At 41.1% G+C, this 23,708-nt stretch overlaps 1 protein-coding gene across 1 annotated transcript; it reads right to left on the reverse strand.

Moving 5' to 3' along the window:
- Positions 1-15,856: 15,856 nt before the first annotated feature.
- Positions 15,857-23,144, reverse strand: smyd5 (SMYD family member 5). Its single transcript, XM_053428767.1, has 13 exons — positions 23,013-23,144; positions 21,920-22,028; positions 21,232-21,371; positions 20,527-20,648; positions 20,094-20,163; positions 19,333-19,437; positions 19,048-19,110; positions 18,623-18,693; positions 18,426-18,532; positions 18,153-18,209; positions 17,913-18,007; positions 16,618-16,688; positions 15,857-16,100 (listed from the first exon to the last, which is right to left on the reverse strand). Exons 1-13 carry the CDS (start codon positions 23,103-23,105, stop codon positions 15,950-15,952), a joined length of 1,254 nt encoding a protein of 417 aa, XP_053284742.1. The 5' UTR covers positions 23,106-23,144; the 3' UTR covers positions 15,857-15,949.
- Positions 23,145-23,708: the final 564 nt, after the last annotated feature.

Here is a 23,708-nt window from a genome sequence, read left to right on the forward strand (position 1 = left end):
CCTTCAAACGTACAAGAAATATTCACCATCTTGTCGTCTATTCTACAAACATTCTGCCCCCTTAGGCAAAGCGATTTGATCTCTCAACTCATGCACTATTCAGCTCTATAGGTTTCTCACACCGCCTTACATTGCTTATGTGCACATTTATTGCACATACAGCCTGAGGTTTGCATGAATTTTGCACTATGTCCATGTTGTGTGCAGTGTATCCCATTACTTGGTGAATTATAGATGAGCATCATTCACTGATCATATTTCCCCTCAAATACTGATTCCAGATGCCAAGCACCAATTCTTAGATGTCAGTGTTTTTTCAAAAATTTCACTTTAAAAAGTGTGAAACCTCGCTCCATGTCCATACGGCTACATGTTTTTTGGATTGTTTTGATAGAATTTTTTTAATTAATATCCAATAATTAATTAAACACAATGCTTGACTTTTAGTTACTGTATTCTATCCAACAGTTATAAAAACAGTATGCTCTCATAATGATAACAGTGGCAGAATAAACCCAAACCTTTCAGCAGGCTTATCATTTTAAAGCTTTGCTTAAAGAAACTATGATTATAACTTTGACTTTACTCTGGCTTTAATGTAGCTTTTTAAATTCAGGTTGGTCAAATACTCCAAAATGAGAAAACCTGCATGAAGGTTTTGGATATGCATTAACATGGCTAAAGATATGATTTCATGCTAAGTCAGGGCAGTATGATTATGTAAATGAGTAAAGGTTAAAGGACACATACTATGCTCATATTCAGATTCATCATTTTAATTTCTGTTATTACTTGTACATGCTTTACATGCTCTAATGTTAAAAAACCATTCCTCACATTGCTGCAGCTCCTCTTCTCAGCCTCTGTCTGAAACACTTATTTCTGTCTCTTTAAGGCCCCTGATGATGCCTAGTCTGCTCTGATTGGCCAGCTGCCCCACTCTGTTGTGATTGGTTAACTGTTTCCAGACTGTGTAAGAAATGTCGCCCTAGCATATTGAGGGGGGTGAGATTTGTCGCTACTTGTGAATTATGCATGGACATTTACTTATTTCAGCACTTGGTTTAAAAATACATCTCTTTGATTATCATTAACTAGAAAGAGTTTGGTCCCATCACTTTCTAAATAAACCTATAGTGTCCTGAATTGAATTCTCCTATATATGAAGACAGATTATTTAAACGTCAATGTCTAATTCTTTTCAGTGTGTAAAATCAAGCAGAAGCACTTACAGTATAACTTACACACTTCACTTTAAGAACTCCAAACTAATAACAGCCTCTAAATAAATTGCCTGTCAATGTCTGCCACAAGAGAGGTTGTGTCATGATTTTAACTGAACTCTCTTCACAGCGGCTCTCTTATAAGCTGTCATTGTAAAACCTCTCACATAACGTGCAGCAAGCATAATAAATAATAAGGCAATCTGCTGTGGATGTCATCCCCGCCTGCTTTAAAAAATAACTGCTCCTGCTTCAGGTCCCCAGATCTCACAGTGCCTTCACTTCATAGTTAAGCTGGAAATCACTGCAATATAACACGCTTTAGTCCGTCCTCTCGCAGACACGAGGAACGTAGAGCAATTTATTTCTTCTTTGTCTTCCCGTGTCCCCACAGACTCATTTCTCTGGAGGCTTGTTACCTCAGCATAATTCACTGAGTAGAAAGCAGCGTGTTTTCCTTTTTTTGGGGTCAGATTCATGCATTTACAGTAGATGTGGAGCGTGTCATGAGTGTTCCCTCGTTGCAAGAGCAGACAGATTGAGTGTTAGGTGCGGTATGATGCGCCTCATCAAAAATGTCATGTTCAACTAAATGTGTAACAGAGTGTGACCTGGTGGATTGTCGAGCTCTTTGGGCTTTCCACTGTGGCAGCAGGATTGATGGTGAGCTGATACCGGTTGGTGAATTTGCTTGGAATCCCACAATGTTTTTGAATCTTTCTTAGATTCTCTTATAGATTCCTACACCAAAGTAATGTTTTCTCCCCTGTCTGTCTGTTTGTTAGCAGGATAATGCAAAAAACTACTGGTTGGATTACCATGACATTTAATGGTAGGATAAATTGGTAAGTTTAAGCAAAGGGAGAACCCGTATAATTTTGGTGAACATCCTGATAAGAGGGCATATGGTGGACTTTTTCTTAAAAATTGCAAGATTCCTTTTTTTGACATTTTCTCCATTCTCACAGAAAATAATTAATTAATGGATCTACTAAGAAAAAAGGGACTTTGGGGCCTTGGTGGAGATATATGCTATTCTAGTTGACTTAGAATTTTAGTTGTCGGCAATTTGGTCAAGATTTTTTCAGCAAATTTGATTTTTCGGCTTCATTTGCGTTTTTTCCCAAGGAGACACACCAGTAAATAAACAACTCTACCTCAATTTAGCTTCATTTCACAATTTCATTTTTATGTTCATTCACCTCTACATCCTGCAGTCCACCCACCTCCTCTTCCAGGATGTCCTCCAAACTTTTTCCTCCTTTTTGTTGACCTTTTCGGTGCAAATGTCACTGCACATAAACAGTCGACGCTGCTGGTAGCCATGCTGTTTGTTTTCGTATGAGAACGTACACAGGATTTTCAGAATTTTCTCCCTGAGAGCTGCAGTCGTTACTGATCTGTCATCCAGCGTGTCGAGTTGTCGTTAGTGAAAACAATCTCTACGTGCGGTTTGTCCAATCTGGTTTGTAGGTTTCAAATACTCGAAGATCATAATCTTTTTATTAAACACTAGTTTATCGGCCATCTGTAAACACCACTGAAGCCTGACTGGAACAGAACTTATCTGATCAGTCGTCAAAACATATTCAAACTCAGCCGGTTATTTGGACGTCCTTTCCCCAGCGCGACTACAGATTATTTCTTCCATTGGCTACCAGGTCTTCATGTGTATTCAAGCTGCTTTAGAGTGACGAGGAATGTCATTTATTGATATGCCACTGTGTCTGGGTGCTCAGCTGCAATCATGCTTTGTGGAAACCTTATCAGGAGAATTCACTGGAAAGCAATGAAGGATAGAGCAGGATGTCAATTACAATTACATCATTCCAGATCTGACTCTTTAGGTGTCGACCACTTTTGTTCTATACAATCTGAAAGGCTGCTGTTTGACCTGATTGCAAAGTGAGTTCAATCTGTAAAACACGTCACCTTCAGGAACAACTGCAGCTTTTAAGATCTATATATATTTTCCCGAACTACTTCAGATTTTTCTTTTCAACTTCACCGCAAAAGAACACAGAAGTGCTGATAAAGTGGAGGTACAATCAGAGCTGATTAAATTAATATCCTTTGACTCACATGATAATTGGTCTCATTATGCTCTAGAGAATTGAAAGAAGGTTGGTGACTGTACCAGGTCAAATGTAATGTTGCAAGTTACATAAAGAAATACAAATTACTTTAATTTGAAAACCACATGCGATTTCATCCCACCACCTCGTGTTTTAACATGTGCTGTCCTTTGTGTAATATGTAGTTGTAAGCTTGTTCAAACTGTTGAATTGAATGAAATTAAACCATTTGCTGTATTAAATCTCTGATAGTAATTGGGTTAATTTCTTCCAAACACCACTCTGGTTATTTCCCGGTAGACTGTGTCATTCCCTGTGGATTTGCTCACCTCAGATACATAATGATGATTGTAGAGAAAATATGACCCCTGCAGGGAAATCAGTGGATCGAAAAGATGATAATCAATCGGCCGTTGAACTAGCCCAGTTATTAGCTTGATCAGCCATGACTGGTGAACATTCTGTATGTCCCAGATATGTTCGATTGCTGTAAAAATGTTTAATTCATGCTCCAGGACGGTTTTCACTCAGCAGAGAGTGGCACAGACACAACTGCACACCGATGATTCATCAACATGGAAGATTCTAATGGTGAAGGGAGGAAAGGCATATTGTAGAGCAACAAAGTGTTTTGAACAGTAAACTTAATCCAACATTTAACATAGAGCACACACAGCTATCTACGAGTGAGCAGCCTCTGTAGTAGGCTCTCCAGATATTAAAAATCATCTGAAATGGGCAACAACTATGAAGTGTAGCTGAGATAATGTAGCTTCAGAAAAGTTAAATAGCTTTGACGAATCTTTGATACTTTTAAAAGTGTAAATAAAAACTAATAGGACATATTTTTAGGCAGAAACTTGACAATAATGTGAGGATGGTCCTGGTGGAGGTACGTGCTCCACTGAGATCAGCTCTGATTTGATCTGAGCTCGATTGTTATTCCCCACTCTGGAGTATCGTAGGTCTCAAGGTAATTTAAGGGCAAACTTCCATGTCTACATTTATTTTTTTACATAGGGTCATAATATGTGAATAGTTTAACTACAATCTGACCCCCATGCATTTTACACATTCTATGGTGCAGCCGTCCTGCAATACAATGCACAAATACTATGCGCAGCTATTCAGCTCCATGGGAAATGTGCCTTTTGGTCCACTTGGGAACGGCAGTGAATGGGAAGATTCAGGATCCGCTCGGTTAGATAAGGATTATATACCCGGGGTCTCTTGGGAAGAAACGCACAGATGCTGCATTGATTCTGCTGATAATCAGTGAATGGTTGGAAGCTCCAGCGAGAGTCAGGTTCCACCGACGGAAATGCAGAGACGGCCGGGACGAAGTTCTGAGCAGTGCATGATTTGCAGATATGTGCAATTAGCACAGCTTATGTGGGCTATTGCCAATATTAACATAATTCTCCCATTGCGACGTAATGGATGGTAACTTAATATGAGACAGGTTGAGGTAATGTGGCTTTTCCTGTGCAGTGTGTGGTCTTCTCTCACTAGCGTCTTGAGCAAAAACAAGAGGATGACATCAAGTATCTACTCGATTGACATCACCGGAGCTGAAATGAAGTCCATTATTGATTATTTGTTGATTTATCGCATTAATTATTCTCTGGTTTCGAATCTTCTAAATATAAATATATTTTTGCTTGTCAAGCCAAATATCAAGTGGCCATATTTAATCACATGTTGACAGTGGAGGTGAAATAAATTCAAGGAAATAAACAAATGTGTAACCCAACAATACTGTTAGTATTTTACCAAATGTGTTTAGCTTCAGATGATGAGGTATAATCATGCCAAATACAAATTTTATTTTTCATCACATAACAGGCTCTGCTCTGACTTTTAGAAATGTATAGAATTTTTCATTTCAGGGTTACATTTTATGTTTTTGCGTAATTTGCTATTAATTGTCTTACCACTAATCATTTAAAAACAATATGGATTTTATCTTCAATTCTATTTCGACTTTGACAATGATCAATTTTAAATAAACGTCCAGGAAATTTCAGCCAGGATAATCACAACGTAAACTCTTATAGCAGCGCTATAGAAAAACACGCCTCCTGAAGGGAGAGAGAACAAATCACAAAGAACACAGCGAGGGACCTTCACAGTGGTCAGTGGGTCACCTGACCTCACAGGAAACACCCTCTATGGACAGGACAGGATGTTAGAACAAAGCGATCCCACCCCTGCATGCTCTCTGATTTGCGCAGCGTGAAACGACCGTCGTGAATGAGCGAGCAGTAGTTGAGGGCCACCCATCAGGTAGGCACTGTGGAGAGTGGTCTAAGAGGCCCTTGTGAATTAAGGGTACATTCATGGCGTCTCCGGGGAGGTCTGCTGATTGCCTGCAGCACTCCTAATTGATTTAGTGCAAGGTCGGAGCCTGAGTGACAGAGGGTGGAGGGAGGAATTTCCTGTTTCTGCATCTATAATTCAGTGGCTTCCTGTGAGTGTTAATGGAAAAAGACCTCACGTCTGCGTCATGCTTCATACATGCAGTTATAATCAGATAATCGAACCGCTTTGTAAGGCAGTGGTTTCTGACAACTCAACACCAAGGAGCATGTGTGTTCATTTAACATATTTTAAACTGAAGATTATTTAACACCGTTGATGTAATAGAAGTTGATAGAAAGTTTAAATGTGGCAAACTTTTGGTACGGCAGAAACTAAATTTTCCAAATCCTTCACTATAGTGTTTATTCAAGCTTAGATTCTGTCCTATCAATGATTTAAAAATCTGTTTTTTTTATAATTGAGAAACTGCCCTTTTTTAAGTATTATTATTTCCCCACTGACATATGTATGAACCTCCCGTGTTTGGGAATCCCTCCTCTTAGTGTAAATATGTTAACAGGCTCATGCAGAGCGGTGGGTTACACTGTGTTTACGTGTGCTCATCTGTAAACTGCGGTCGGTATGCAAGCTGTCCAAACCAGCCGCCCGCCAACACTCCCCGCTGCGCTGGGCTTTGAAGGTCTGCTGGATTTCCCTCCGGAGTCTCAAGGCTCCTCAACCAACAACACAAACAGGCCGACAGCTCCGTGAGAGAAGCCTTTGTTTCCGTCCTCTTTCCTCCACAATGCCAGAGTCGTCCCATTACCACAGAACAAACACGACAGAGCTGCAAGATCTGTCATATGTATACGCTTCCTCCAGTCGGCAGATGAAGATGGACTGTCACCTGAAACGTGGTAGCGAGGCTATTTCCATTCCAGGCGGCTCGATAGAGAGAAAGTGTTTTCACAAATCCCAGAAGCAATTATCTTTAATCAGAAATTACCCATATGGACATAAAACCCATTTCAGTGTGCATATTAGAGCTCTTTTTGGAAGTGCCCACTCTTTTACTTAAAATGTGAAACAATTTAATTTAGAGGGCAGTTTGCTCGGGGCCAAAATGACCCTTAACTCCCGCGTATTCTAAATAACCTTAAATCACCATTTTCTCAAGTTGCGGACTGATGAGAGGAAAGAAGAGCTGCAGCGTCGCAGTTGCTCTCTGAAATCGAGAAGGTGTTTTCCACATCGCCCGGGAAAAAGCATTGGCCCAGGATTTGAAACATCCCGAAGCCACCGGAGCATCCCTCACTCAAACCCCACGAAAAACCCTCCACCCGCCAAGAAATGACTTCCCATCACATTAAAGAGAAACATCTGTCACTTCAGGGGACTTCATCCCATGTCACACTAAACAGGTTTATGTTAACAAAATGCTAAATGTCTCCTGAGGAGCCGCGGCAGAATCATGGTGTCGGGTGTTGGATTTGTAGTGTGGATCCCCCCCACCACAGAGGTTCAGGCTTTAATCACATTTCCAGCTTATGCTTGGATCCAACTTTCTGTCCGGGTGGATTTTTGCACCTCGAAGCTCAATCTTGAAACTTTTTGAAAACATTTCGGGTTCTTACAGCGGGGGGGGGGGGGGGGCTTCAGAGCAATCTCCATCTGGAGTCATTCACTGTGTCAGCGCACAGACACAAGCACCTGATGCTCTGATTCATCTGGACTCGACTGGGCTGGTCCGTGGAGGATTATGTATGTAACTAAATACTGAGTCATCTGGGAAACTGGTCGAAAAGGGTCTCGAGTACATATATCCTCATTGTTGGTTCCAGCCACGATTCTGCTCATTAATGAGACGCCCTGAAGCGATATTGACGACTAACAATGTTTGACGACTGATGATATTTTCACCAATAAGGGGGCCCTGCCTGGAGCACGAGGATTATGATGTGCAATAAAGTCTGATAATTATTCGTTCCAGCATAATGAGGGCACTGAAAAACTAATCAAAAGCTCTACCTGTGCATACCTAACATTGTTTTTCTGTGAATGAAGGTGAGGAACTAATCTGTGTCTTAGGTCAGAAATGATCCATATGAGTATTTTGGATTTATAGATGTATGTAAAAGTTGGCTTCCGTTTTTTTACGATTTTATCGATTTATTGATTCTTTTGAAGTGAAATGAGTAAAAGCAAACGTTCCTCAAATGTTAATGTACAGTTGGTTTTTATTTAATCAATTCAAATAAATACATTTACAGGGTAATTGGCATGTGGAAAAGATTAAACCCCCTTACAAGTCAGTAACCACCCTACTTTAACAGATACCACAGCCTCAGTCCTCTCTTTATTTAAGAAATGTCGTTAACTTCCCTGCTGCACATCACATCTACATGAGGTTCAAATTAAGAATCTTTGACCACAATAACCAGAGGTATGTTCTGGTTGTGTGGCAGCCAGTGGCACAGGAAGCAGACGGAGTGAAGGGTGGATTCCATTAAATAACAGTAAACCAAGAAACAACAACTCCAGCAACACAATGCTCCAATAATGAAAACCTTCCATGAGCACCTCAGGAAACACACACTGCAGATTTCTGAAAGTCACCCTCACCGTCTCCACTGGAAATCTGTGGTCGGATCGGAAGCACAAGTTGAAGTGATCTCAAGAGTTAAAATTCATAAATCAATATCAGAAATTCTCTTCGCTGGTAAAAAAAAACAAGGTGTGTTTATTTCCAATCTTCAATAAGAAGTGTCAAGCATTATTAACATTCGATGAAAGGCTTTCTACAAACAGGAGGCTCATGGTTCCTGGTCGGTCTCACCACGAGAGCATAATGGAGGAGCCTTGTGAAACCTATGTGGTCTTTTTTTATGAGTAATCATTAGATGTTGTCAGGACTTCCAATGACTGCACAAAGCATTATGCCTGGGCTCCCCCCCCCCCCCCCCCCCCCCACCCTTCCCCTCGACTGGTCAAAGTGTGTCCTGAGGGTATATGGTGATTAGTCGGAGGGGGGGGGGGTCTCACTTTCACACGAACGCCATTTCATTTGGGAAGGAGCTGTAAAATTTCAAATGAAGGATAATTTTCTTTTGAATTCTCTTCACAGAGGCTCCTGTCTCTCGCAGGCATTTTCATCACATTAATGGGACGGCCAAACTCTCGGGGGGCCCACAAACCCGGGGGCCCAATGTAGTGATCAATATGTAAAAGCCAAAGGGATCAAATTTCCATTTCTTCGGTCTACATGGTCCTTTACTGTCGTCATTTGCTGATGTGAGAATTTGATGATTATATTAAAAAAGATTGTTTTGTATTCTTATAGAAACCACTTTTTTGGTATATACTTTGACAGAGTTGTTCTTCGACAATCCATTTTAACAAACAACCTTTTGCAATTTCATTTTCCCTGATTAAACCATAACTGGGCGCCATCATTTAAATTCAGGAAATATATAATGATAAAGATAAAGATAAAGATAAAGTAGTTTTATTGTCAATTTCTTAACATGTTCAGAACATACAAGGAATCGATACGACGTTTCCCACTCTCCCACAGTGAAACATATAAAGTGCACAGGCACAACAGATAACACAAGACATTTCCTAATACTAAGTAAACATACAGAATTTTTTAAGTACGGGAGCATAAGGTTCTCTAAAAGTGTAAACATAGTGATTAAAGTGATAAAGTGCAAACAGTACAAGAGACAGTTTGTTGCAGAAGTAAACATACAGATTGTTGGATGAGTAAGGAAAGTTAAGAATATGAGGTAATGTTATGAGCCTATCTTTAGTCTCTATTTTCAATCTTTTGGTTTATCTGGATTATTAAGTGTCTTACCAAGAAAATACCTGAATATATATATATAACAATCTATGATTAGTTGTTAGCTGTGGCCTCAATTCTAAAAGATCTGTGAACTAACATTATCCGTTCAAATAGGCCTAATGGTGAGGATGCAATAGAGGTCGCATTCAGTTAAATTAATTAATTAGGACTGCGTCACTGCAGGCGTCATGAGGTTTTTTATAAATCAGAACTCAAAATATCTTCATCTTTATGTCTCAGCTCCGTTCTCTCCAAACTGTTTTCTTTCTTTGTGGAGTACTGTCTCTTCTTCCTTATGAAATAGTTGCTCCTTGACACATTCAACTTCAAAATGATGAGCATCTATTATTAGGTGCTGGATTGACTTTACTGATTTGCAGTTTGAAAAGCCTCTTTACTCAGGTCGACTGAACCTCGTCGTCAGCAAATTGTCATTGAATCTTTGGATTTTGCTGAATGACGTTGCTCAGCCCAAATACTTTGATCTTAGGAAAGTGGCTTTGAAACATAAGGAGTTATTTTTATATTTTGTCCGTTTGTTGTGAATGCAGCCGTGTCCGTCACATTCAGCTTCCACCGAACATGAAAACATCTCATTCACGTCTCTTGTTTTGGTTCCCGTTGTAATTGGCTCATGAATCTGACCTTTTACTCCGTCAACCAGAATTTCTCGATATTGAAAAGTGTCTTATCAGTCCGGGCTATCTTTGCAGCATGCTCATGAGTCTGACCGGCAAGAATAAGCAGAGCATAATTGGACAGTGTTACTGCGCTTGCATCCTGGACTTTGAAATGCCACAGCCAAAAGAAAGCATCAGCGTCATCCGGAACGGATTGTGTGTTGAATGTCCTGCAAGAGATGTGAAAATCAGATAGAGGGAGATAAAGCTGAATAGCCGGAGTGTTTGAAATGCCTCATTTGCACTACATGAGTCAGACCATGTTTGGTCTCAGTGGGAATGTCTGGCTTGACCTTAGAGAAAGAATTCATGTCGCCGCTCACAGTGGATCACAGTTGACCCCTTTAACATAAGGAACAATGGTCTTACTTTAATTGTCCGAGCCTAGAATACAAATTAACAATAAAGACTTAGCAGTGATGTTTGCTCATCTGTCCGTTAATCTTTTGCATGCTAGCGTGGCGTTAGTGTGTATAATGTTGACATCTTAGTTAAGCGTGCTGAAATTTGCTTGTTGAGCACAATGTAAACAGGCAGTGGCAATCGAAATCAAATTAATTTTAGCGGTATCAATTTTAAATGTTGGCCTGATGGTGGCGGTATAGGTGAAAATTTAGCCAATCACTAAAGTTATCATCATTCGGCTTGAGATGGACAAAGATAAATTGTAATTTCCTACAAGCTCATATATAAAACCACATGTGGCGTTAAAGGTAGAGTCAAAGCACGACCATATAGAATTCATCCTTTTTATTATCTGCCGGTGGCATAAGATGAAAATACAGGGATGAATTCACTCGGTTTCATCATCTGGGGACAATGACCAAGTTTGATCAATTTAAACCACAGTTAACATATTTCTGAATGCAACAAAGTGGAAGGATAAACCTATATTGCCATCGTTAGAGCAGCTACTGGGGATAAACATCTGTAAGTGCCTAGTTGTGGTACGGAAAAAAAGACCAAATTAAAAAGCTTTTGCTTGTCATAAGTCTTGAAAATAAAAAGAAATTCACTTTAATAATTTATTCACAAAATCTAGCAATCACAGATTCTTTGTTAAAGCCTGATTCCGGCATCAGAGACATTCTTTTCTCCAGAGTCCTCTCCGTCAGATTCAACTCTGAACACAGCGTGCCTTTTCACTGTCGAGCCTGTGTTGTAACGTTTGTGATGCTCGAGCTTTCTTTGGATGATTCACAACTCAATTCTTCATGTTCTGTTCCAGTGGCTCAGGCAGCGCCACAAGATTTATACCAAGCCACTGAGGTCTTAAACGTTTCTCCCTGAAGATGAATGCGAGGTTACCGGGCTGCCCACAGTGTTTCAAAAGGATCCCCGATGACCACGTGGCAGAGGAACTGTTGACAATTTGTACCATTGTGATTTTAACCAAGGAAATTATTGGAGCCGAACCTCGACCACATTGATCAAATCCAGCGTCTCACTCAGCAGCCATGTTTATGAAACCGTGCTTTTTCCCTGGTGTTTATTTTCATGCGGGGTTGAGCTAAAGTGCAATAACCTGACTTAAGGTCGGCTGATTCCACATGAAGCGGTCGTTCATCACTCCGGCTCCGCGGTCGCCCTCCGAGGCGGCGGCGGTGGTATTCGCTGTGGTAACCAATCTGGACACTGCTAATGCAGGTTGGAGATTGTTTCCATATGACGACTGTTTCCAGCAGAGTCGCTTTGCGTGGGTCCAGAAAACCAGCTTTCATTTCATGCTCGGCCGCTTCGAGCAGTTAGACAACTTTCACACTAGCAGCCGTAAACAACGCTGTCCACCTTTAACCTGCGTGAATAAATCACCGGCAGGTTGCTGGAGATTCTCAGGAGACAAAGTTCAGCATGTCAGGGTCAAAGTACCTGACCAATTATTTATATCCCCGGATGGTACATTGTTTATAATCAATCATATACAAAAAACAGAGCTAAGCTTTTGGACAGCTTCTCAAAAACTAGGGATTTTACAGGAGATGGGCAAAGATCGGAAAAGGGAGAACATCTTACACATACAAGTGCACAGCTTGGCCAAGGCCCGACAGTTTAAATTGAATCAAGCTAAACCTAAAAATAACACACTCATATGTATCAGCTCCCTAAATGTGTCTGATTTTTTTTCACCAAGATTTATGAATTATTCCCTGGGGAAATCCTTATGTTTGAAAATCACGCAAGGTTAGAAAGTGAATTAAAAGAATTCCTGGATCCGACCTTTGATCCACATCAACACCTAATTGTCTAATTTATTAAGTTCTGTTCCTCAAGCTTCTCCAATGGGAAAATGTGCTGTTTAAAATCATTGTTCAACAAGTATTTTAGGGTTCAGGACTTTTCTAGATTTAACTTTGATTAATCAATAATTAAAGTTAATGTTGGTTGCAGCCCTAAAATGTGCATTTATGAGTTCAGTTGTAAGAGGACACATTTATTGCTCAGAATATTATTTGGATTATTCCACATATTTCAGCCCTGGAATGAAAATCCTGATATTCTCCAATGTCTTATCAACACAGTCTAGATTTTGGAGCAGATAGAAGAAATGTGCAAGATTTTCTGCACTTAACATATTGTATAATCCATACCTTATCTCCTTGAATAGACTTAACCCTCTGCATAGTAAGTTGATCCCAGTAAAATGCCACTTTTAGATCAGTCGTCTTTGAAATGTGTATTTTGGATTTGGTACTTGTTTGTCAGAATAAAAGACTCTTTCTCTGCAGAGCAATAACTGCCCTTTGTAAAATTTCCCTTTTCCTCTCATCAAACACTCCCTCACTTCCTGTCTCAGTCCTCCAATTCTGCTAGGGTGCCCTCTTTGACCTCTCTGCCTCCCCCACTGGAACAGCCGTTCTGTGTGATGTGAAGGCCTCCACTATATGTGCCTGCGTGAGCTCGACCCCTGCAGCGGGCTGCTGCGCCCGGGTCCACGTTCCAGAGCTCCAGAGCTCCAGCAGCGGTCCTGGCACCGCTTCAGAGGATGGTAACCGCTGGTGGGAGCGCTTCAGCTCGAGGACGCGTCCAGAGGTCCAACCTCCTGCCATGCTGGGTCCCAGGTGTGCATCCTTTCATGGACATAATGTGTTCATTTATACATTTCTCTTCTGTGCAGCCTGGGCACATTAGCATTAGAAGCAAGTGCAGAAATGACTGGGGACTGAAGTGGAGCAAACCGAGAAGGATAATGGAGAAATTTCAACCATAGACGACGGGAGGTACTGGGGACAAAAACAGGATTATACTTAACTCTATAAAGACGTTATTTATGTTGACTCATTCTTATCCAATATCTCCAAACACTAGATTACACAATTTAATAGGAGTATGAACATTAACTGAGGGGCAGGAGATTCCCTCATTTATTCTTTTAACCTTTTACCTTCACCAAGGAGGATGTTTTCTTCTGCATTTGTTTTTTAGCAGGATTACTCAAAAACTACTCAACCATTCACCATGAAACCCAGTGGAGGATTGGGGCATCAAAGAGGAGGAAGAACCTTTGATCCTGATCAGCGGGAGGATCCAGGCTTTTTTCCACACCTTCTTCACTGCTGCGATAGAGCGTTTTCCAACCTCTTTGTTGATTGCTGAGAGAAGAATTCATGGATCTTGACGAAAATATCAAGCTTATAAAGGGGACTGATATTTAGGAGTGTGTGTAATTTGGCAATGAGGATCCGCAGTAAAAACCTTTGTATTTTCCACATTACATGGAAATTGGTTGAGTAGCCTTTGCATAATCCTGCTTACTAACAAACAAACACAAAAAATCTCTTTGGTGGAGCAAAAAAATAAAGCAATAAAGAAAAGGGATGATTAGTGAAGACTCAAACCACCGTTCAGGAAGACCATGTGACTACGACTGAACAGACTGAGCAAATATTTGACCAGTACAATCTTGTGGGGAAAATGCACGAGGTGTGTAAACCAGATAAACGACTCAACAGACATCCAATTTCAATGGTTTATGCCAGAGTAGTAAAAATGACAACTGCAGGGCTTCTGTTTGCTGCTGTTATTATATTTAAATTATACTTGTGTGACTTACAATGCCACGTCGCCCCTTTGCCATCGAGCGGAATGCAGAGTGAGAGGAATCGGGATTGCTCTTTCGATATTTCCAATCTTGGCGGAGTAACTGAAAACACTGGGATTTGTGATTACAGTCATTTTCGTGATATTGATTCATGTGCGGGCGGCAGAAGCAGTTTCATCCGTGTGGAACCGCGGCTTGAAATACAGTCCTCAACAAAGGGCAAACAGTTACTGACAAAGCAATTTTCCACTCAAGGTCTCCATAATGCATTAAGTAAGGTTTTACTTTGCCTCCATAGATCATGGAATGAAAATCAAAGTATATATTTTAGTGGCTGGATAACTCCTGTGACAGGACTGTAATTACATGGGAATATAAATTAAAAGCCTCAGAACAATGTGCATAGTCCGGTAAGAAACTTATTACAAGTTGAGCAAAAACAACAACATCCCGACAACCAAATTCTCTGTGTGACTTTGTTTACGAGTTTTCAGGAACAGGAAATGGTCGGTGTTCTTCTGAGGTGTGTTGAGTGGCGCTGGACATCAGACACAGTGAAGTCAGGGGGTCGGGTTCTGTTCTCCTGCACACTGGATTTCAAATGACACAATAACATATGCAGGGTTGGGGGGGGGGGGGGGGGGGGGGCTGACTTTCAACTTTAAAGCTGCTCTAAATCTCCATTGTATTTACTGACCATGAGTGACTGTAATATAACAGGTCGTTCGATGTGACAAACTCATGTTAACACGCCACTGCAGTTCCCCAACCTGGAAACCAGACAGATCATTTTTCTCGTTTATTTGCTCTCACAGATGGGTTCCACTCCACTCCACTCCCCCCCGTTCACACTGATTTACATGCCTCCCACAAACTCGACAGTGTATTTTTGTACTCGCAGCATTTGTTGATATGCGAAGTCGCACGTTTAGTTGCTGGGATTGGTTGTAGGTTCATCCCATTCATGCATCCACTAATGCAAATGGGTCTGGGGGATATGTGATGTGTCTATAAGCAGATTGTGAGGACACAGAATCTGCAGGTGAGGGTCAAGATTTTGGGGAAGGAATCATTCTGGTTTCCTTCTAGTTTGACCAGTGATGCTGGAGCAGGCTTTGGATTCCCAAAGGTAAACAGTCCGTGTGGAGAGCAAGAGCTGAGTCAGCTGGTGGCTTTTTAATTAGGGTTAGGTTTAGGGTTATGGGCTAGAGCCCAAATGCTGTATGGATGGGAAAGAAATAACAGTTTATGGGAAATAATTGGACTGTAAACAGTGTGAGGGGAACAGAAGAAGTCTCGGCCCCGCTGTCTACACCAGGAGAAACAAAATATTGGCCATCGCCCCCAGAGGCTAATTCTTTGTCAGACAATAGCCAGTAGAATCCGAGATTGGGGGGAAACTCTGATACCAGTTGAATCTCTATGGAGATTTTCTTCCTTTTACACATATAATCTGATACTTTAACCCAAAGTGGATGTGATATTCCAAAAACCCTGAAACTTGATAGTCTGCACTTACATCTCATGACCTTTGCAGTATTTAAAACCCCAGTGTGTTTGAGCAGAGCCAGAATCCCAACACTGACACACACTACATACATGTACCGTTGTGTTGCTGCCCTCAGAAAGTAAACAAAGTGACAGAAATTTGTTGATGACAGGAAGCTCGAGCGGTTGTGTTGAAATGCAGATCATGGTTTGAACTGGTCTTTATTCTTCCGGGGCTTCGTGGCCGCTTAGCGTGTTGGCAGGAGCGGCTGAGAACAATATGGGCAAGTCTTTCATCAGACATCTGTCATCTCATCCTCCATCTCGTCCCCCTCTGCTTCACCTTCTGCCTCGCCTTCTTCTTCCTCTTCCTCCTCTGATGTCACGTCCAGCTCGTCCATCTGGGAGACGCACTTTGGACACGAGCAGACGAACAGGTAGTTCTCCCTGGGAAGAGAAATGTCCCACCGGTCACATTGTTGCACCTCTAACAAGAGCGGAATTAATCAAGAGGCATTTTTACACTCCGCTGTTGAGAAAGCCTGTAGCCGTTCAGCAGCCGCTGTGCACCGGAGCAAATTAATGTTTAATACTGTAATTAACACTTGTGGTGCAATTAATACATCCAGCTGGTAGAGGATGGGGGGGGGAGACACAGGGAGGTGCCCACTTCTACCCAGTGGCAGGGTGAGAATTATCCCAGGATGCAGTAAAAACTTGATGCATCCCAGAGAGACTCGCTAAACAAACCCGCCCGGAGCAGTGGGGGGTAACTCAAATATGAAGCGACATCATGTTGATCAATGAGGAGCGTGAGCGGGGGGGCAGCCATCAGACCCCCAACGCATCGCGGCCACAAGACCGCCCATTACCGCCCGGAGGCTTTTTTATTGATCCACATGGAATTTGCAACAGTGTGAGCCCCATTCCGGTGATTCATCCGAGAGAGTACACAAATGTTTACCTCAGGGTTTTGTGTCTGCTGTGGCGGCTTCGGTCCCGCTGACAGCAGTCCAAGTAACTGATGCAGATCTCCTGAAGATTGGAGAAAACAAACGGTTGAACTGGTTGGAGAAGCTCCACACTAAAGCTGCAGTCGATAGGATTTGGGAAAATAGACGAGAGAAAGATCATTTGAAACTTCCAGACCCCTCCTCCCCTTTCAGCTGAGCTCCTACACTGTAAGTATTTGTGCGAATTTCACAAACACATTTGCAGCACCTTAATCTGGAATGACACTAGAGCTCCACTCTGCTAACAGTCCACTTTAAATCAGCTTTAAATGCACTAAATCTGGATTTTTATTTGGATCTGCAAACACATATTTCAGATTTTTTTTCATCAAGAATCCTTTAATTACTCGTAGAAATCTAAAATGTATAAAAACGCTCTCTCACTATGTTTAGATAAAGAGAATGTCCTGGATTTAGATCCTGATCCAGATCCACACAAAACATTTTTAGTGGTTCTTCCTTGGATCCGGTCTCACCCCTAAACAAAATGACATGCAAATCGCTTGAGTAGTTTTCGCTTATTCCAACAAATAAACCAAATCCTAGACGAAGACATAACCTCTTATGCGGAGCAAAACTAAAATGGCAATCGGTCGAGCACATAACTCTGCCAAGCTCCAACAGTCACCTCAAATTAAATCATGCTGCATCAAACTGCAAACTCGTAGAAATCAGTTCTCTAAATATGGCTTTTTTTAGTTGTTTTTTTAAATCAAGATCCATGACTTATTCCCTGGAAAACCTGAAAATGTCAAAAAAAACGCCCTCTTGCAACGTTAAAGGTGTTATACAGGATTCTCTCTCAGCCCACGTCCCATCCTCCCACCAAGTTTTGTGGAAATACATCCAGTAGTTTTTGAATAATCTTGCTGAAAAACAAACAAACCAAAGGCCAGACTGAAGTAGCTCAATCGAAAAATCCAACACAATACTGGTATTTTTCAAAGTAATTCTGTCCCTCTCTCTCTTTCTCTCTCACTCACTCACTCTCCTGGAGAAATGTTACACAAAGCATTTCTGTCTTTGCCACCATTCAAGCGGGAGCTTTGCAGCTCTGACGTTACTGTGCCGCGCAGATGCAAGGCTTCTCAATCTTTCTGACAGCTCGACAAACCCACTCCAATCCTCAAAGTCTCTGCCGTCTGATACTGTCTGACAACGGCTCGCACAGAGCTAGGGAGGGATATTCCATCCCGTCTATCCCGGGACAGAATTTATCACCCAGAAACCAGTGGTGTCAGCTGACCTCTCCTGGGTGGATGTCGCCGAGGGCACGGAGGTGAAGCAGGAAATTGTTGTCGGGGAAGGAGGCCTCGGCGTTGGGCGAGCAGCTGTGGTTACCTGCAGAGGTCAAAAGGGCAACACGAGGGGGGGGGGAGAGAGAAAGAATGAAGACATCGGACCAGCTCTTGATCAGAACAACATGTCTGAACTGAAGTGACAGCGATCGTAACACTGAGCGCTTCACACCGTCCTCTGCACTTACATGAGCTCTGGAGCAGAAAGAGTCCGGAGCCCTCACAGTTCAGAAAGTCTCCCGTTTCTGCACGGAGACAAAAAGACACAATCTTGACCTCTCATTGTGATCCACACACACACTATGTGTAACAACCACAGCAAAGTCATTGGGTCACGACTGAAACACACAGACCATAATAAACAGTCATAAAACACAACCATTAGAAATCAGCTGGGTTCAGACAACAATAATTTACTAAAAAATAAGTAAAATACTGCAAGACTGAGATAAAACTGTGACCTTTCTCAATGTCCTTGTACAGCTGGTCGATAAAGGAGTCCAGCTGCTCCCTCTGCTGGGCAGGAAGCTCCAGTGCATCGCAGCCATGAACCCACTGACTCAGGGAGCTGGAATCGAACGGACGAGAACCAAAATTCATGAGATAGAACGTGAAGTGAATGAGTTGAAGTGCAGGAGCAGGAGAGACGAGCGTTTACCTGGTGCCGATGCCTTGTCCGTTGGTTCCCACCAGAGCGAACAGAGAGCGGAAACCCTCAGGAGCAAACCACTGCAACATCATCACACCCTTACTGATGCATGCTGGGACAATTCCTTATCTTTTTTAACCCTTCGGTACTGAGGATTACACTACAACCAAATTATGTAAACAGCATTTCCTAAGGATTTTTATCCATATACACGGTTCATCATTTACACTCTACTACGAATTTTACGACTAAATTAGAAAGCAAGGAGAGATTATTTTACCTCTTCATTAATCTGCAATTAATAGTTTCTATTAAATGAAAAACATCAAACAAACATTTTTTTGAAGCCAAGGTGACTAATACAAAAAAAGCTAAAATGTGTTTGGTGAAAGAACAAATGAAAATTCCAGAAAAAACGTGTGAGACGTACTCACCCGACTGAGATGCTCATCATAAAGTGCGGCTCTGAAAAGGCCGTGTAACGAGGCCAACTGTCCCTACAGCAACAACATGAAATACACAAATATTACATTTTACATGAGCGCATCAGTTGCCTCAGAGGGAATCAAACTGCGTCAGGGGACAGTTCCTCTGTGGAACCTCTGCTCAGTGACACGTTGTTTATTCCAGTTTCCATAAGAGGACGATGCTTTTCTCTCCGTTCTCTGAAGGAACCGGACGTTAAACATTTAGCAGAAACAACGTGACAGGTGACTCACTCTGAACTTCTCTCCCAGGAGCTTATGGGCAATCTCCTCCTCCTCGTTCGCTGTCCGGCTACAGAAGTGAGAGAAGAGCTTCTGCCAATGGGCTTTGTCCTTATCCTGCACAAACACAACCAATCATACAACTCTGTCACTATGGGGATAGCTCTGCACATGACTGATGACTGGGTCGCACGTGGCTAATGGTTCACTGATGGATAATAAGTGTTATTGAAAGAAAACAGTCAAATGAGAACTGGGGAAATCTTAATCTACGTATGACTGATTTTTATAAGCAAGAAACACAAATATTAAAGGACGGATTAACACAACATTTGTTGGAAGGATGCGATATGGGTCAGAGGGGAACACACTACATTCTGCTGCAGATTCTGATCCAGGAATAACTTTCTTTAACACTTTCCTTGGTTCCGTTCTAATCTTTTAATGTTAACACTAATTTACATTGAGTCACAGCTTCCACGAGTGTGAAAATCACCTCATCTTGGTATATATTTGATTGCTGTTGATTTAAACTCACAGTGCGTCACATTATAATTTGTCAGTCAGGTGACAAGCTGTTTAAAAAATGTATATTAGTAATATTCCTGATAAAGCTTTACCATAAACTTAAAAATAAAGAATGGGGAATGGGTAATTTCCTGCATTAAGGTATTGTTTTTGAAAATATTTGCTTAAATTTTTTGGATAACTGCAAGGCAACCCTGAATAATTCATATCAGATAATGTTGGAGTTAATGTGATCTGAGACTCACCTGTTTGACTAGAGCAACCATTCTGGCCATGAGCATGATGCTGGAGGTCTCTGGAGGATAATGCAAACTCCTGAGAAGGAGACACATCATCTTTTTAGAGGCATATGGACATTTTAAGAAGAAACCAGGGAACTCACATGGGTTTTCAATCAGAAACACTTTCAGTGGCCAATTTTTTAGATGCCTCTTTGCAATTTCTCATCCCACACATATGTTAATAGGGATGACAAAAAATGGAAAGACCTCAAAGTATAATTTGTTCTGGTATAACACCACTTCTTACTAAGAACTAGGTAACAAACTTAGAATGGGAATCAAATCACAACAGAAACTTAACATTATAATAAGTTGAAAGTTATGGCAGAGCTGTTTTGTATATTCTACAGTTGTACCTAATAAAGTGGTCACTGAGTGTGTGTCAGTGCCCCCTCACCTCCACGCGTCCTTCATCTTGTTGAGAGGATGATCTGGATCCTCCTGGGACGAACCCAGACACAGAACTCGATGGTACTGACTGGCTGCAGCTTGTCGACACTCGCTGCTACAGTACATCACCTGCAGAGGGCGACAAATTCAAACTGAACAACTGGAAACCACATGTCTTCATCCCTCAGAAACATCTAATGTGACGTGGATATAATCCTGAAATGAACGGTTTGTTTTTGGCTTCTTAATTCTTCAGAACATTGGCGACTGTTTTACTTCCTCCAGGTTAAATCAGAAATAAACACACCTCCACAAGATTTACACACTTTAACATGTATTACAAAAAAAAAGGGTGAAGGGGTTTGAATACTTTCCTGATGAACCTAATAAATTTAAAGTACAGTCACTTTTTGCAGTTTAAAACACAGCATGTCTGCATGTGTGTGATACTGCAAATGCAAAGAAAAACCCCCAAGGATAAAACAGTTTTCTCAGTTTGCCACTTGAGTGAATGATAAAGTGTGGAGTTGCTTATTGATCCACAGGAGCAACACCAGCCTGGAAGAGGTGGTCAACTTCTCTAGTGCCGACACAGAGGAGGTTCTGTCCTGATCACAACCAGTTCAAAATCAATAGCTTTCTTGTTTCGCTAAATAGTGATCGGACAACCAAAAAAAGGGTTGGTTCTTCAACAGCAGTGGGAAATTCAGACCTGGCACTGGGGGCAGGCCTGGTGCAGCTCTGGTCGGACCCGGCACAGCTCAGGGTGAGGAAGGCTCAGCCCGGGGATCCCGCTGAGTCTCCTCGCATTGTCCTCCGCCGTCTCCAGAGCACGTAGACAGAACTCACAGGCTGGAGGAGGACACAGAGTGACAGTGATGCTGACGGGCAGAAAACTAAAACCCGGATTTATACAGAAGGTGTAGAGTTCATGCTCTACAACCAAGTTACAAAACAGCTCTATTTTCAGTTTTTCTATAACAGCCTCTCCTAACAGAGTCTGACAGGTCATTGTTCTTACTCCTGATTCAACATTGAGAACATCTGAGCTAAAACAACACCCCCAAAAAACTCATCCTAAAATACAGAGGCGTCTTTTCTATCCACCTCTTTTACATCCATGGGGTTTGTGTGAATAACAGAAACAATTCTGAGTATAATGTAACAACTCAAAATACACATTTTAAAGTTATTCTACAGTTGAAGTGAAGTCTCTTTCAAACCATTTCAACACAAACTGAATATAGCACCTTCATTCACTGCAGGACGTTATGATACTGTTTTACTTCCAGTGAACTTTACCTAATAAACTAGAAACTGGATTTATAATTATTATCGGTGTGAGATGCAGCTCTAAGGTCAGTTGAACATCTGATTTGAATTGCTTCTGTTTAACTCACCTTTATATTTGTACAAAGAATTCCACAGGAACTGAGAAGAGACGAGGGGCCGCTCGATGAAAATAGTGTCTCCCTTCTTGATGCTCCTTCTAGCAAACAGACCTTTACCCTGAAACGTGAAGAAATCCATTATTGATGTAGATGGGGATACGTGAAGCTTCGAGTCCTCAGACACACTTTAGCTTCTGCTTTGACATTTCAATGTGGATCATTTCTGATTCCCCTTGATCAAAGCGCGTGAAAGTAATTCAATATTTCATTGATATAATACAATAACAAAAGCATTAATGAATTTGTTTATTAATTTATTGACATTTTAATGGGCAAAAAAAGAGAAATTACAGAAATAATTTACAAATGAAATATAATCTGATCATTAAATTGTTCTTATTGAAGTGGCCTTTATAAAAGCAACATATCACAGTGAAGAAGAGCATCGAGGGCTGAAATAAATACAAAAGCATTCAACTTTATTTCATTCAAGTTTAAAGGCTGATTTTTAAACTAAACATATTTGATTGAGCTGAGGTAAAATATATTAAAAACTGTTTTATAATATATCTCGTCACCATGATTGCACTATGTATAACCATAATATATATATATATTTAAAAGTATTATTTCCCTTTTGATGACAGTTATATTGCCATAATTATGATTATTTGATCACCCAGCCCTGAGCTCCTGGTTTAAAGATACATTCATCAATTTAAAATGAAATGATGAATAATCCTTATCAATATTGTGGTACACTTTTGGTCCTTCATATTCTATCAGTGAATAGATTTTATAATAGAATTGAATACTTGTTATGAACACGTGTCTGCAGTTTTCTCTGAACGACAGAAACAGAGATACAACAGATCTTGTAGTTTCGATCAGTGACAGTTTGATCATTGTTTTCTGCTTGTGTCAGCAGATAAAATCATTCATAATAAAGTTGATCTGGTTCTTTCTGAGCACAGCGGTGTCTGCTCTGCAGCTCCCCGCCGCAGGGAGCCCACATGCGGCCGCAGCTGCGCCGCTGCTGCCGCTCTCTCAGCCTCCGGTTCTTTCAAACCGGTTCATTAGGACATGACGCGGCCGCTCTTACCTTCACATTGTCTATAAACCGGACCTCCACGCCGCCGGCTGCTTTACCGGGGTCCACACACAGAGAAAACATGTCATCCACGGGAGCCGCCATGTTGGAGACGACCTTTCACCTCTCAACCCTCAACCTGCTGCGGAGAGACGCAGCGCCAACAGCGACCTCTGCTGGTCAGAGCTGCGGGAGCCTCAACGTTACACATCATTACAATGACAAAATATCAATCAACCAAAAATATAATAGCTAAAAACACAGTGAGGCTGCAAATAACAATATTAATTTTACCTTGATTAACTGAATACTATATAGGAGTAATATAGGAGCAATCCTGTTTACACTGTATATATCTATATATCTAAATGTATTTTATTGATATTTGTATAAATTATTATGTATATATATTTGTGGTATGTTTATGTAATACTTTTATACTTATGTTTCTTTTTTCTACTTTCCCTTTGCTGTAATAGAGCAAATGTCCTCAAAGTGAAACTAATTAATAATTAATACCTAGTCTTATTTTATTTCATTTAACTTGTCTTGTCTCACTTTAAATTGCTCTATCAATGAAATTTATGAAAATAGTAAAAATCCAAGTTATAATATTTCTGAACCTCAGATATTATTCCAAGGTAAAAACACATGTATGTTTTTCAGTAATGAAAAAGATGTTACAACTAACTGAGCACCAGTTTAACA

The sequence above is a fragment of the Pleuronectes platessa genome, chromosome 8 (assembly GCF_947347685.1).
Source record: "Pleuronectes platessa chromosome 8, fPlePla1.1, whole genome shotgun sequence".
In the NCBI taxonomy this organism is placed as follows: domain Eukaryota; kingdom Metazoa; phylum Chordata; class Actinopteri; order Pleuronectiformes; family Pleuronectidae; genus Pleuronectes; species Pleuronectes platessa.